Here is a 14,416-nt window from a genome sequence, read left to right as displayed (position 1 = left end):
ATCCGCAGCTTTTTCAGACTTCAGTTAACTGTTGTTTTTGCAAAAAAACCCATAAAAATTACTGAAAAGTTTTTTGTTTGTTTTTCCTAGCCTGTGGTCAGCTGTTAGATGAGGCTCAAGTGACCCTGTCCTTCCAAGACTGGCTGGCCAGTGTCACGGAACGCATCCATCAAACCATGCACTATCAGTTTGATGGTAAGTATTGGTCGCCCAACTTAGCTATTGCTGAAAGTAGAAGAATTAAAGTAATTGTGTTGTAGTTCTATCCTGGTTTTTTTGACTTAAGTTTTTGTTTTAATTCCAATATAGTTAGCATTCAGTGTTATATTAGTTTCAGATATACGATATAGTGATTCCATAATCCCATACATCATCTGGTGTTCATCACTACAAGTGCATTCCTTAATCCCCATCACATATTTCACCAATCCCCCGACTCTCCTCCCCCTCTGGTAACCATCAGTTTGTTCTCTGTAGTTAAGAGTCTGTTTCTTGATTTCTCTCTCTCTCTCTCTGTCTCTTCTTTTCCTTTGTTTTGTTTCTTAAATTCCACATTAGAGTGAAATCCTATGATATTTGTCTTTCTCTGACTGACTTGTTTCACCTGTCATTATACTCTCTGGCTCTATCCATGTTGTTGCAAATGGTAGTTCTGTTCTGTTTTGATAGGAAAAGTAATTAGGCTTCAGTCCAGCGTGCATTAGGCCACAAGAAAGTAGAGATTTAAATGAAATAAAGGAATAATCACATCATTAAAACACAGGACTAGCAGAATGAATTTAGAGATGGAGGAGCGCAAATAGTAAATAATAAGTGAAGGTAGATGGCCTTGGTCTTAGGGTATGCCTGTCTGTGCACGCACGTATATGGATGTGTGTTGGGTGAGAGAGATGCCAAAGCCTTAGAAGATCATTCTAACTCTCAAACTTAAAATCAGAGCAAGGGAGGAAAACGTTTAGAGAAAAATCTAAATATGTGAGACTAAGATAGTTATATAAAATTACATAGACATATTAAGGAAGATTGGAGAATACAGGCTGGATTTGGGTTGATTGTGATAACTTCATGGGACCTCAGCAATTTCAGAGGTGGACCAGCCAACCAGTCCTGGCCCATAGCCTTAAAAACATCCTTGATGGCTAGTTTTCCAGGCTTTGTCCAGTAGTGAGGCGCTCACCACTTTTTCAGGCAGCTCATAACATTGCTGGACAGTGAGAGCTGGGAGGAAAGTGTTCCTCACACTAAGTAGAAATATTTGCTTCCAACACTTCCTGTTGGTTCTGGTTCACTCTAGCCACATGGAGTAGGCCTGTTCTAAGTGACAGTCCCTACCACTGCACACATAGCTATCATGCTGCCTGATAGGTCTTCTTTTCTCCAAGTGATACATCTTAGGTCTTCAAACACTCCTCATAGCATATTTGCAGACCTCATATAATCGTAATGTTCTTTGCTGAATATGTTGCAGTTTATGATTATCATTTTAATCTTTTTTTAAAGTTTACTTATTTGTTTTGAGAGAGAGAGAAAGAACGTGAGCAGGGAAGGGGCAGAGAGAATGGGAGAGAGAGAATCCCAAGCAGGCTCCACACTGCCAGCACAGAGCCTCACTTGGGGCTCCATCTCACGAACCATGAGATCATGACCTGAGCTGAGATCAAGAATCAGACACTTAACCGACTGAGCCACCCAGGCGTCCAATGACTGTCATTTGAAAAATGAAACAGGTGCCTGGCTGGCTCAGTCGGTAGAACATGTGATTTTTGATCTCAGGGTTGCAAGTTTGAGCCCCACATTGGGTGTAGAGATTATTTAAAAATAAAATCTTTAGGGGGGCGCCTGGGTGGCTCAGTCGGTTAAGCGTCCAACTGTTGGTTTCTGCTCAAGTCATGATCTCACAGTTCGTGAGTTCAGGCCCCATATCGGGCTGCATGCTGACTGTGGAGCCTACTTGGGATTCTCTCTCCCTCTTTCTCTGGCCCTCCTCCACTTATACTCTCTCTCTGTCTCTAAAAATAAATAAATAGGGGCGCCTGGGTGGCTCAGTCGGTTGGGCGTCCGACTTCGGCTCAGGTCATGATCTCACGGTCTGTGAGTTCGAGCCCCGCGTCGGGCTCTGGGCTGATGGCTCAGAGCCTGGAGCCTGCTTCCCATTCTGTGTCTCCCTCTCTCTCTCTGCCCCTCCCCCGTTCATGCTGTGTCTCCCTCTGTCTCAAAAATAAATAAAACGTTAAAAAAAAATAAAAAAAATAAAAAATAAAAAATAAATAAAAATAAAATGAAGTAAAATCTTTAGGGGCACCTGCGTGGCTCAGTTCATTAAGTGACTGACTTCAGTTCAGGTCATGATCTCGCAGTTCATGAGTTAGAGCTGTACATTGGGCTCTGTGCTTACAGCTCAGAGCCTAGAGCCTGCTTCAGATTCTGTGTCTCCCTCTCTCTCTTCCCCTTCCACACTCTGTCTCTCTCTGTCTCAAAAATCGACATTAAAAAAAAGTTATAAAAAAATAAAATAAAATCTTTTATAAATAAATACATACATACATACATACACACATACATACATACATACATACATACATACATACATACATACGAGGCACCTGGGTGGCAGAGTCGGTTGATCATCCAACTATTGGTTTTGGCTCAGGTCATGAGCTCCCGGTTTGTGGGTTCAAGCCCCATATCAGGCTCTGTGCTGACAGTACGGAGCCTGCTTAGGATTCTCTCTCCCTTGCTTTCTGCCCTTCCCCTTCCCCTACTCCCTCTCTTTGTCTCTCTCTCAAAATAAATAAATAAACTTGAAAAAATTATTTATAAATAAATAGATAGATAAATAAATAAATAAATAAATAAATAAATAAGACACTCCAAAGTGAATAGTAGCTCGAAAGGAGACAATCAACAGATGAGTTTTGAAAGATTATAATAGTTACGGCTTCATGGTAAGGGAAGAGACAAGAATGGAGATCTTACAATACATGTTTAATTTTGTTTATATTAACTCAGAATAAATAAAACTTCAGAAGTTACTTTTTAGAAATATGAAATAAATTAAGAGTTTCAAAGAGTCTATGTTTGGGTCTGCCTGGGTGGTTCACTCAGTTTAGTGTCTGACTCTTGATCACACCTCAGGTCCTGATCTCACAGTTCATGAGACTGAGCCCCGCATTGGACTCAGCACTGATAGCATGTGGACTGCTTGGGATTTTCTCTCTCTGCCCCTCCCCTGCTCTCTTTCTCTTAAAAAAATAATAAATAAATAAAATAGTCTGTTTTTTTCCTGTTAAAATTGTATTTATTTACTGTTTGAAGTAATGTAATAAGTACCTATAAACCGACCTCCCCAAATCAAAGACAGAATGCCAACACTAATGTAAGATGCACACGGTGGTCCCTCTCTGTCCCATTCTCCATTACCACTCCTCCTCACCATCTCCATTACCACTACCTTTGTCAAAGTCATCATCATCTCTCCTGGACTGTGAGTCTGTATGTTTTATGTGGGCTTTTCAAGAGTAATTTGTACGTCTAAGCCCTGGCATCACATCACCTGAGTTCTAGTTAGTTAGCACTTCTTTTAGACCAGTCATGATCTCTGCATGTAGCCCACAATCTAAGTTCAAGATGAAAAATTTTAAGATCCCTTTGTATGGTGACTTTTCCAAACTGTCCATATATCACTGTTTTAGTTACTCAGAAGTGGTGACAGTTTTGTCATTGACATTCTGCATTCAATAAAGTATATAAAAACATTTGAAAGAACGTAAAGTCTTTCTGTGGACTTCTAGAAAACCTTTTATTTTTATTTTTCTTGGTTTGACCTTTGTTTCAAAAAGGCATCGGAGGAGTGCCTGGCTGGCTCAGTTGGTAGAGCATGAGACGCTTGATCTCAGGGTTGTAAGTTCAAGCATCACACTGGGTATGGAGCCTACCTAAAAAAACAAAAAACAAAACAACAACAACAAAAACTTCTTTAAATAAAAAGGCATCTGAACTGTCTTTAAGAGTCTTCTTTAAGAACCATTCTTGGGATGTCTGGGTGGCTCGGGAGGTTAAGCGTCTGACCCTTAAATTTGGCTCAGGTCATGATCCCAGGGTCATGGGATTGAGCCCTATGTTGGGCTCTACACTGAATGTGGAACCTGCTTAAGATTCTCTCTCTCTCTCAGGGGCACCTGGTGGCTCAGTCAGTTAAGTGTCCAACTCTTGATTTCAGCTCAGATCATGATCTTACAGTTCATGAGTTCGAGCCCCACATCAGGCTCTGTGCCAACAGTGCAGAGCCTGCTTGGGATTCTCTGTCTCCCTCTTTCTCTGCCCCTTCCTGCTCATGCTCTCTCTCTCAAAAATAAATAAATATTTTTTTAAAAAAGATACTCACTCTCTCTCTGCTCCTCCCCCACACCCCACTCCTGTGTCTGCACGCATTCTCTCAAATTAAAAAAAAAAAGAACCATTCTTTAAGTTGTATCTAGCCAGATAGTAGTTCTGGAACAGGTTTTTTTGTTTGTGTTTTGTTTTGTTTGTAAGCTCTATACCTGATGTGGAGCTTGAACTCACAACCCTGAGATCAAGAGTCACTTGCTCTACCACTGAGCCAGCCAGGCACCCTCCTCATGGACAGTTTTTAAAGAAAACTCTGACCTCTTCCAACCCCTCCGCTAACATGGTTTCTGCTGACTTTTTGTTGACCTTAGTTAGTGTCTTGCAAGTTTCTATAAGAGGTTTGTTACGTATTTTCAAAACATTTTGCCTTCTTAGAGATCATATTCAGAGAGAAAGACAGATGCTTGTTGGATAAACAGTGTCCTGACTTTGTGGCACTCTTGGCCCAGACCATCTGAGTGACACCTTGCAGTTACTTTGCTTGGACATAAATGCACATAGCAAATGCTTGGAGACAGTGAGCAGGATTGAATCAAATTTACCTTCTCAACTCAGCCTCATTGTACTCACCTCATTTCAGATACTCTTTAAAGGGAAAAGTCTGGGCTATGCTGGTGTTTAGGAAACTGAGGAACTGAAAAGTTATCTTTGGCAGATGACAAGGGTCTGTTGTATTTGTCATAATAGAGATCAAGAGTAGGGCTGGTGACAGTGCTTGACTCATAAAGGTCAATCAAAGCCTTCTTTTTGCCTCTGTATAAAGCAGTCTCAGTGGCATTTTTAGTTGTTAGTGCCATCCAATTCCATTTCTTCCACTTCTCCCTACGTGTCAGAAAGCCCACTGAGCTTCTTTAAACGAGTTTCTTCTTATTTGATATAGGCAAACCAGAGCCACTGGTGTTCCACATTCCTCAGTCCTTTTTTGATGCTCTGCAACAAAGAATATCTATAGGAAGTGCAAAGAAACGGCTTCCCAACTCCACCACAGGTATGGGATTTTTTTCCTCAGGAACAACAATAGATATCTTGACCTTAGAGAATTATGCTTAGAGAAACCGTGTGGTATTTTCAGGATTAGGACTTCTAGTCACATGCTCAGAACATGAAGCCTTAGCCAGTCAGCTCTTGGAATAATGATCACTCCCCTCAAAGGTACCATACTTATTCCAGTAAGAGTTAATGGAAAAATTCAGAAAGCACAAACTTGGTAAAAGGACAGTGAAGTGTAATGAGGGTGCCCACTAAGAAGTGTGACATTTTCTAGATATGAACCAATTTCAGCAAAAGCATTGTAAGTTCCAGTTGTTATTTGCACTGGCTTCTTGGAAGCATATTACAATCTGTACCAAAAACAAAAACTTGTTTTTCATGGTTCCCAATTTTGATGAAGGAAGATTTTATTTTTAGAGTAATTCTTAGGCTTGGAACCCTTTATAATTACATTATTCTGGTGCTTATTTCTTGGTTTTCTATTACATCTTCTACTAGAAATTTCATGATACTTAACTAGGTAGTGTAAGGAAACGAGGGAGAGAGGAGGAAGAATAGATGGCTCAGTGATAAATAGCCCAAGAGTAACTATAGCTGGACATCAATGCTATTTCTTTAGTTAGTAGTTATTTGATGATTATAATAGGGACTGAGGTTTAATTCTATCTTTGAGGTTGAATTCTATCTGTGAATCACTGTTTAGGGCTATAAAAATCTTTGTCTTCACAGCTTATCTATCTGAGGCAGTGTTGATTCTTTCACCTTAAACTTTAGGCCTCCTAATACATTACTTTCAACCCATCCTTTAGCTATTTTTGCAGGCCTTTTGGTGAAACCCCTTTATAATCCTTCAGGCAAGGCAACAGGTTGGCAACCATGTTAACTGGCCTAAACTCCATGTAATTCTTTTAAGAACTATAATTTGACCTCTGGTATATCTAAAGTTGTGAGAGGTTGTAAGGTGCTGTTTTATAATGGAGTCCTGTGCATGTAGCTATACCAAACAAAGAAATCAGTTGCTAAGGTAGCAAAAATAAGTAGCATCTCAAAGAAGCATCAGAGACATCTGTTAGCAGAAATCCATATCATTTGATTTACCACATTTCTGCCAAACCTATTACAGATTTGCCTCTAGAATTTCTTTTTTAAAAGTTCTGAGATTCTATAAGGAAAGGATAGCACTGCACTGAACTTTCTAAAAACTGGATAACAAATACAATGAAAGAGAATGTTATTTTTTTGGTAGTCTAATCTTGTTCCCTTCTTACATTGAAGCTTTTGTTCGGAAAGACGCCTTGCCACTGGGAACCTTTTCCAAGTATACCTGGCATATCACTAATATCCTGCAAGTTAAACAAATCTTAGATACCCCAGAGGTAAGAGTGTATTTCTACAATAGTAGGAGGGCAAAGAGGGGAAGAAAGAGAAGCAAGTGCAGGAAGTATGTTTGCACCAATTCCTTGAGTTATAGACACTGAAGAGAATTCCTTTTTTTCATACTAAAAGATTATTCAGAAATATTCATGGCGTATAGTTCTGACTGTGATTTTAATGGGTATTCCCTGTGGTTTGAAAAAGTATCTTAAATTGGAATATCCTTTTTCTTTGCCTTTAGGATCAGAAAACAGAGATCATTTTTCTTGTGAATTAGATAATGAACCCCTACTAGCTATGGTGAGCCCTACATTAACCGGCAGGGAGCTAGAAATTATATAAATAATTTGAGATACTATACTATTTGTGAGGTCAATGAACTCAGCACAATTAAATGCTTCTCCACAAACTGCAATTTAGTTCTCATTAGAAAAATGACCTTTAATTATTTGGCATTCTTTTTTACAAGAGGAATATTAGACATTTTTAAACATTTTCTTTTTCAAGCAGATCCTGAAAATTTGAGGCTTTTCCCTTCCTACAGTAATGGAATATTGTAGAAAATTCAGCATAGTGTGGTTTGATACATTAAGATTAGCTTAATTGCAAGGCATTGTTACTTTCAGAAAAAGAATAAGTTGTTTGGTAGTTATAAAACTTACATGTGAACCCTAGAAAAGCCCTGTGTTAGCACTAAAGGCACTGAGGAACCTCTTTAATTGTTGGATGTTACAGAGATAGCTTCTTGCCTGGAGCAAGTGTTCAGGGAGGCACTGTCACTGTCAAGTAAAGGAAGAGAACTAATTGATAATCTTGGAGTGTCGGTCTGTTTGGGCATTACTTACCTGCATCGCCTCATTCAAACTCACAACCATGTGTTGGTATTAACTGAATTTTGCCGATGAGAAACAGGCTATATGCCCTGCTGTTTAGTGGCAAAGACCAGTTCAAGTTCTGTCTGGCTTAGTCCCAAGGATGGTGTGAAGCATACAAGGTGTTAGGCCAGCTGTAGATGCTGTCAGTAGAGCTTTTAGGAGAAGAATCATGCTAGCAGAGCAGGAGGGAAGGGAACAAAACTGATTTGAGAGCAAGTCTATGCCAGTAGCCATTGCATAGCCATGAAGATGTTAGAGGTTCAGTTCATAGATAGTTTGGCTGGGGTTCAAATTAAAGTTATAGAGAAAAAAGGAAAGTCATGAATGATGTAAAGGAGAAAAGGCAGATTTCTTGATAGCATTTACTTGAAAATACAAGAGGTTTCCATTAATTTGAGTGTAACAAAAAAGAATAAGTGAAAGATCTGTTGTCATCCAAATGTTTGTCTACTTTGAAAGTTTTTCCTTTCTCACCTTTCTTGGTATTGACTTCGTGTCCAGATGCCCTTGGAAATCACTCGGAGTTTTATCCAGAACCGGGATGGGACTTATGAGCTGTTTAAATGCCCTAAAGTGGAAGTAGAGAGCATAGCAGAAACCTATGGTCGTATAGAAAAGCAACCTGTGCTGCGACCTTTGGAACTAAAAACTTTTCTCAAAGTTGGTAAGTGAAATTGTGCTTTCAATAGAGCATTTTCCTTTGAAGATTAGCTGTGTGCATTGAACTGTCCTAGACATTGGATCTTGACCTTAAACAAAGAAGACACATGCATTCATCTTGTAAAGGCCATCATGGAATAAAGTGTTTTGTTTCTTTTGAAACAATGCTTTTAAAATAAAATTATAAGGGGCACCTGGCTGACTCAGTCAGTGGAGCACATGACTCTTGATCTTGGGGTTGTAAATTTGAGCTCCATGTTGGGTATAGAGATTACTTAAAAATAAAATCTCTAAAAATAAATAGAATAGAATAGAATAGAACAGAAGTAATACATATTCATTATAGAGAAATCATAGATTTCATTATAGACCATAAAGGAGAAAAGTGAACCACCTATAAGCTCATGCACCATAGAAGACATCACCATTAAGATTTTAGGGGTGCCTGGTGGCTCAGTCAGTTAAGCTTCTGACTTTGGCTCAGGTCATGATCTCGCAGTTTGTGAGTTTGAGCCCTGCAACAGGCTCTGTGCTAACAGCTCAGAGCCTGGAGCCTACTTCAGATTTTGTGTCTCCCTCTCTGTCTGCCCCTCCCCCTGCTCGCACTCTGTGTGTGTGTGTGTGTGTGTGTGTGTGTGTGTGTGTGTGTGTTTCAAAAATAAACATTAAAAAAAAAAAAGAATTTGGCATATCTCCTTTTAGACTCTGTTCTACACATGAAAAGAGTTTGCAAAACATGGGCTCATACCTCAGATACTTTTTTAACTTAAAAATATTATCATGACAGCTTTCCATATCTACCTTAAACATTATTTTTTAAATTTTTTTAAAGTTTATTCATTTTTGAGAGAGGGAGAGAGAGAGAGGAAGAGAGAGAGCATGAGTGGGGGAGGGGCAGAGAAAGAGGGAGACACAGAATCTGAAGCAGGGTCCAGCACAGAGCCCAACGTGGGGCTCGTACTCACAAACTGTGAGATCATGACCTGAGCCAAAGTTGGATGCTTAACCGACTGAGCCACGCAGATGCCTCTTAAACAATATTTTTTTAACTTTTTAAAAATTTTATAAAACATACATAATATAAAAATTATCATTTTAGGGGTGCCTGGGTGACTCAGTTGGCTAAGTGTCCGACTCTTCGGCTCAGGTCGTGATCTCATAGTTCATGTGTTCGAGTCCCACATTAGGCTCTGCACTGACAGTGCCAAGTCTGCTTGGGATCCTCTCTCTCTCTCTACCCCTCCCCTGCTCACTCTCTGTCTCTCAAAATAAATAAATAAACTTAAAAAATTTTTTTAAATAAAATAGTGTACCATTTTAACCATTTTTAAGTGTATAGTTCTCAGGCATGAAGCACATTTACATTGTTGTGCAACTATTACCATCATCCATCTCCAGAACTTTTTTGTCTTCCTCCACTGAAACTGTACCATTAATTAGTAACTCCCCACTCTCACCTCACCCCTGGTCCCTGGCAACAACCATTCTATTTTCTGTCTCTATTAATTTGACTACTTTAGGTAGCTTATGTAAGTAGAATCATACAGTATTTTTCCTTTCTCTGACTTATTTTACTTACTATAATGTCTACAAGGTTCATCCATGTTGTAGCAAGTGTCAAATTTTCTTTGCCCTTTTTTCTTTTTTTTTTTTTTTTTTTTTTTTAAGTAAGCAGTGTGCCCAACATGGGATCTCAGGACCCCAAGATCAAGATTCACATGCTCTGGGGCTCCTGGATGGTTCAGTTAAGCGTCTGACTTCAGCTCAGGTCATGATCTCACAGTTTGTGGGTTTGAGCTCTGTTGTCAGCCTCTGTGCTGACAGCTTGGAGCGTAGAGCCTGCTTCAGATTCTCCATGTCTCTCTTTCTCTCTGTCCCTCCCCCACTCACGCTGTCTCTCTCTCTCTCTCTCCCCTTCAAAAATAAACATTAAATAAATAAATAAATAAATAAATAAATAAAAAGATTCACATGCTCTATCAACTGAACTAGCCAGATGCCCCATAGTTTTGAAAGGTATATTGTATTATTTTAAATTCTGCTAGTTTTTTTGTTTTTTAGTAAAATGTTTATTTATTTTGAGAGAGAAAAGAGTGCATGAATGCAAGTGGGGGAAAGGTCAGAGAGAGAGATCTCATGAACCGTGAGCCGTGAGATCATGACCTGAGCCAAAATCAAGAGTTGGACCCTGCTAGTGTTTTATATTTTTTTGAAAGCATTCTGTAACCTGAGTTTTTCATGTTTAAATCTTTGATCCTCTGGAATTTCTTTTGATGTAAGGTATGAGGTATGATTCTGCCACCTTTTCTTTTTTTTCCAGATAGTTATCTAATTGATGCACACTATTATAAGAAACACTTGTATTTTACTAACTGAAATTACTAATCACTAATTTTAGTAATTGAAAATGCAACCTTTATATTATGCTAAATTCCTGTTCTATTTGTGTCCACTTTGGATCTTTCTGTTTTGTTCATTTAATCCGTCTAGACATATGCCAGTACCACACTCCTTTGGTTATTATGGGTTTGTAGTATGTTTTAGAACCATGTAATTTTAATTGTTTCTGGTTTCCTTGAAACTTGACCTTTTCCTGGGGCTCCTGGGTGGCTCGGTCGGTTGAGCGTCCGACTTCGGCTCAGGTCACGATCTCGCAGTCTGTGAGTTCGAGCCCCGCGTCAGGCTCTGGGCTGATGGCTCAGAGCCTGGAGCCTGCTTCCGATTCTGTGTCTCCCTCTCTCTCTGCCCCTCCCCCGTTCATGCTCTGTCTCTGTCTCAAAAATAAATAAATGTTAAAAAAAAAAAAATTAAAAAAAAAAAAAAAAGAAACTTGACCTTTTCTTGCTAGTCTCCCTTTTAATCTCATCCAGCTATCTTTTCTCCTTAATCTGGGCTCTCCTTAGTATTCTTTTGGCTTTATTTCCATGGAGGCTGGGTCTTATTTCATTTGAGGGTACCAGACAGTTCCCTGAAATTTTTATTTGGATAGATACACCAGTAATCACTTTTCCCTTCCCTTGATTCTTCTCCACTGTTTCTCTCTCCTATTTTGTTGTTGTTGTTTTAATTTTTTTCTCCTTTTTTTTTTTTTTTTTTTTTATTACTGAACAGAGTTACATCTGTCCAGCCTCAAATTTTGGAATGGTACTAATCAATGTTCTTTTTTGTTTTTTTTTTTGGTCTTCAGGCAACACTTCCCCAGATCAAAAGGAGCCAACACCATTCATCATTGAGTGGATTCCAGATATCCTTCCTCAGTCCAAGATTGGTGAGCTTCGGATCAAGTTTGAGTACGGTCACCACCGGAACGGGCATGTGGCGGAATACCAAGACCAGCGGCCATCGCTGGACCAGCCCTTGGAACTGGCGCCTCTGACCACCATCACTTTCCCATGACAAGGGAAAAAACAAGAGTCTTTTGCTGCTAAATTTGCACATTCCCAACCCTTGACAATTTAAATACTAGTTAGGCACTTAGATGGCTCTGTCGCCTAGTGAACTGCTCTTAGCCAAGATGCAATTTCTTATCGCATTCAAGTGGATTCTGTTGAAGAAAAACTCTTCTTGTAAATGGCCTTTTGGTGCTGCTGTGTATGGTCTTCGTTATAAATTGGGTGATATTTCTGGCTAGAATTTTTAAAGGAACAAAAAGGAAACCAGCTCTCTTTCCTTCTTAAAGAACTCACCTTTAGAGTTTGTTTCAAACTTTTTCTAATTCTCTAAGATGTTCGCAGCACTTCTTACACCAACAGTGTTGGAAAGTTAATACCCTGTTTAGGGCAGAATGTTAAGGACCATCCTGACAGAGTTCCAGTCATGCCCATTTATTTTGTTCTCAAATAAAAGCACAATGTCACTAGTTTTTCCAAAGTATATCTCATGTTGGCCTGATTATAAAATTATAAGCCTTTGGGGAGATTTAAGTAACAGTGAAATAGGAAAAAGAAGTCCAGGTATCAAGGGATTATTGACATTTCAAACTAATGCTTCTAATTACTTGTTCCCTAGATATTTATTTCCTTCTTTATTCTCCAACAAGTTTAAGAGCTGGTAGGTTCAATTCCTGTTTTTGAGCTCATTGATCACAGAATGGTGATACTGAAGGACACAGAAGTGGAAGCCTGTCTTCAGGGAGAAAAGAAGGGAGTGACCATTTCCTATATGCCTCCTATGTGCCAGACACTTTCATTTATATTCCCATTTTTCTCATTTAGTCCTTACTGTTTGAGTTTAGATATCACCTCTTCTTTTAAGTTAAAGAGACAGCCTGTTTTTCTTGCTGGAAACGGCATTAAAAATGTTTCATTTTAGTGTAAAGGGCATGTTGTTTCTACTTTATTATCTTACTTTGATATAAATTCCTTGTAAACCATTGTCCTTGGGAACATAAGAAAAATCCCACATAAAGGAGACTCCTGGTTTTCTTTTGACTGCAGGTAACAAAAACCCAACTCTAACCAGCTCAGGCAAAAATGGGAATGAATGGTTCATGGACTTTAACATAGGGCTGGACAGCCATCCATCCTGGGTGGCACTAGGGTGTAACTAGGCCTCAGGAACCCTGGAGCCAAGGTCCATCTGACCCATCACTGTCTCTCCTGGGGCTTCACTCACTCTTAGCACAGAGCAGCACCCTCTAGCCAGAATTCCGACTTTTCAGGCACCTGAAAGTAAGACTTACACTTTTACACTGGAGCGGGATTGGCTGCTCTACTCTCTCTCTCCTCCGAAGGGCAAAGACCCACAAGGAAGACTCTGATTGGCATTTTTGGTAAAAGGGGAGCTGTGTCCCTACAAGGGGGAAAGGGTAGGCAAATTAAGTGTTGTCTATCCTGTGTGATTGAGGGAATAGCTTGTGTGGAGAGCTCACAAATGCTTTCGACAGTGGGGGAATTCCTTGGGGAGACTCCAGAAAGTTTCACAGAGAACTTAGAACTTGTACTGGGCTTTAAAGGAGAAAGGGTTTCTATAGATATGGAGAAGAGAAATTAGGTAAAGCAGAGCCTGCTGGAAAGGAAGACCACCCAAGGAAACACAGTGGTTGGTCCATTCAGGAAATCCTGCAACCTGAGTACTTTAAGGACATTGGTTACAGCTTTTTGACCAAGACAGACCTGTGAGTAACAGGCAAATGCCTGGATCTAGTAGTACTTGACTATAGCCACGGATGAGAATACCCACAAAGGCCATAAAACACATGGCTGGGACAAATGATCCACCCAAAGAGGAACAGTACTCAAGTGTTAAGATCTTTACCCTGGACCACCCCAACCCACCTTCACAGTCCATCAAAATCTGGAATGGGGTTTAGAGTTACATTGACCAATAATTCTAATTTGGCACTCTCTCTAACAGGTCAAGCATGGGCCTACAAGTACCAGTAAGAGTACTGTACCCACTCTCAACATCCAGACCTCTGGGACACCACTAGCATTGACCTCATTTCAGACTCAGCCCACACTACCACCCCAGGGTGATCCCAGATACTCCCAGCAGAAAAAGGCTCTTCAAACTCTGCACACATCTGCCTCCCCACCTCTCCATGCTCCCACCTGCTATCCATTGCATACCTCCATTAGTCATAGGAATCTCCCATCTCTGGGAGAAAAGCTAATGCCTTTCAACATTGCAGCCACCATTTGTATTTCGGAGTGAACAGCTCAAAAACCTCCATGTCCACGTAGTCACCTGTTTAGTGCACGGACTGACGATCCTTAGACAATATTAATAGGTACGAGAGGGATGCCACCTTAACCCCTCCAGACAAAATGGCTGGGCCCCTAATGTTGTGGGCATAATGAGAACAACTTGCTGCCACTCCACCCAGATCACTTTGGTTCTAACCTATCATGTCCCTGCTTCTACCAGAACTACTGTCATCTCAACAGCTCGCTGGCTTAGAAGAACGATAAGCCACTCAGAGACCTCCTGAAAATCTGACTCTAAGAACCACCCGCATAAGTGAGGGTCTGTAGGCCTGCCACCTAGTTCTTTCATGGTACCAGATGTCATCGGTCCCAGTCACATAAGTTCACCCTTTCACTGATTCCTATTATGTCCTTTCTGCCAGTAACCCACCCTTCCTTCCAACCCATGTGTACATGCATATATATGCACACACACCATAA

General features: G+C 40.1%; 1 protein-coding gene across 2 annotated transcripts in view; it reads left to right on the top strand.

Moving 5' to 3' along the window:
• The window catches only part of CA3H2orf42 (chromosome A3 C2orf42 homolog), a 32,550-nt gene extending 20,387 nt beyond the window's left edge, over positions 1-12,163 (top strand). For both annotated transcript variants that reach the window (XM_042932576.1, XM_042932577.1), the window contains exons 6-10: positions 91-195; positions 5,270-5,377; positions 6,655-6,755; positions 8,130-8,292; positions 11,476-12,163. In XM_042932576.1, coding sequence (XP_042788510.1) covers positions 91-195; positions 5,270-5,377; positions 6,655-6,755; positions 8,130-8,292; positions 11,476-11,684 — 686 coding nt within the window. In that variant the 3' untranslated portion in view covers positions 11,685-12,163. The remainder of the gene's footprint in view (positions 1-90; positions 196-5,269; positions 5,378-6,654; positions 6,756-8,129; positions 8,293-11,475) is intronic.
• The last annotated feature ends 2,253 nt before the right edge of the window (positions 12,164-14,416 follow it).

Source organism: Panthera leo, chromosome A3, assembly GCF_018350215.1.
Source record: "Panthera leo isolate Ple1 chromosome A3, P.leo_Ple1_pat1.1, whole genome shotgun sequence".
Classification (NCBI taxonomy): domain Eukaryota; kingdom Metazoa; phylum Chordata; class Mammalia; order Carnivora; family Felidae; genus Panthera; species Panthera leo.
The sequence above is the reverse complement of the archived record's forward strand: the minus strand, read 5'-3'. Positions and strand labels throughout refer to the sequence as shown.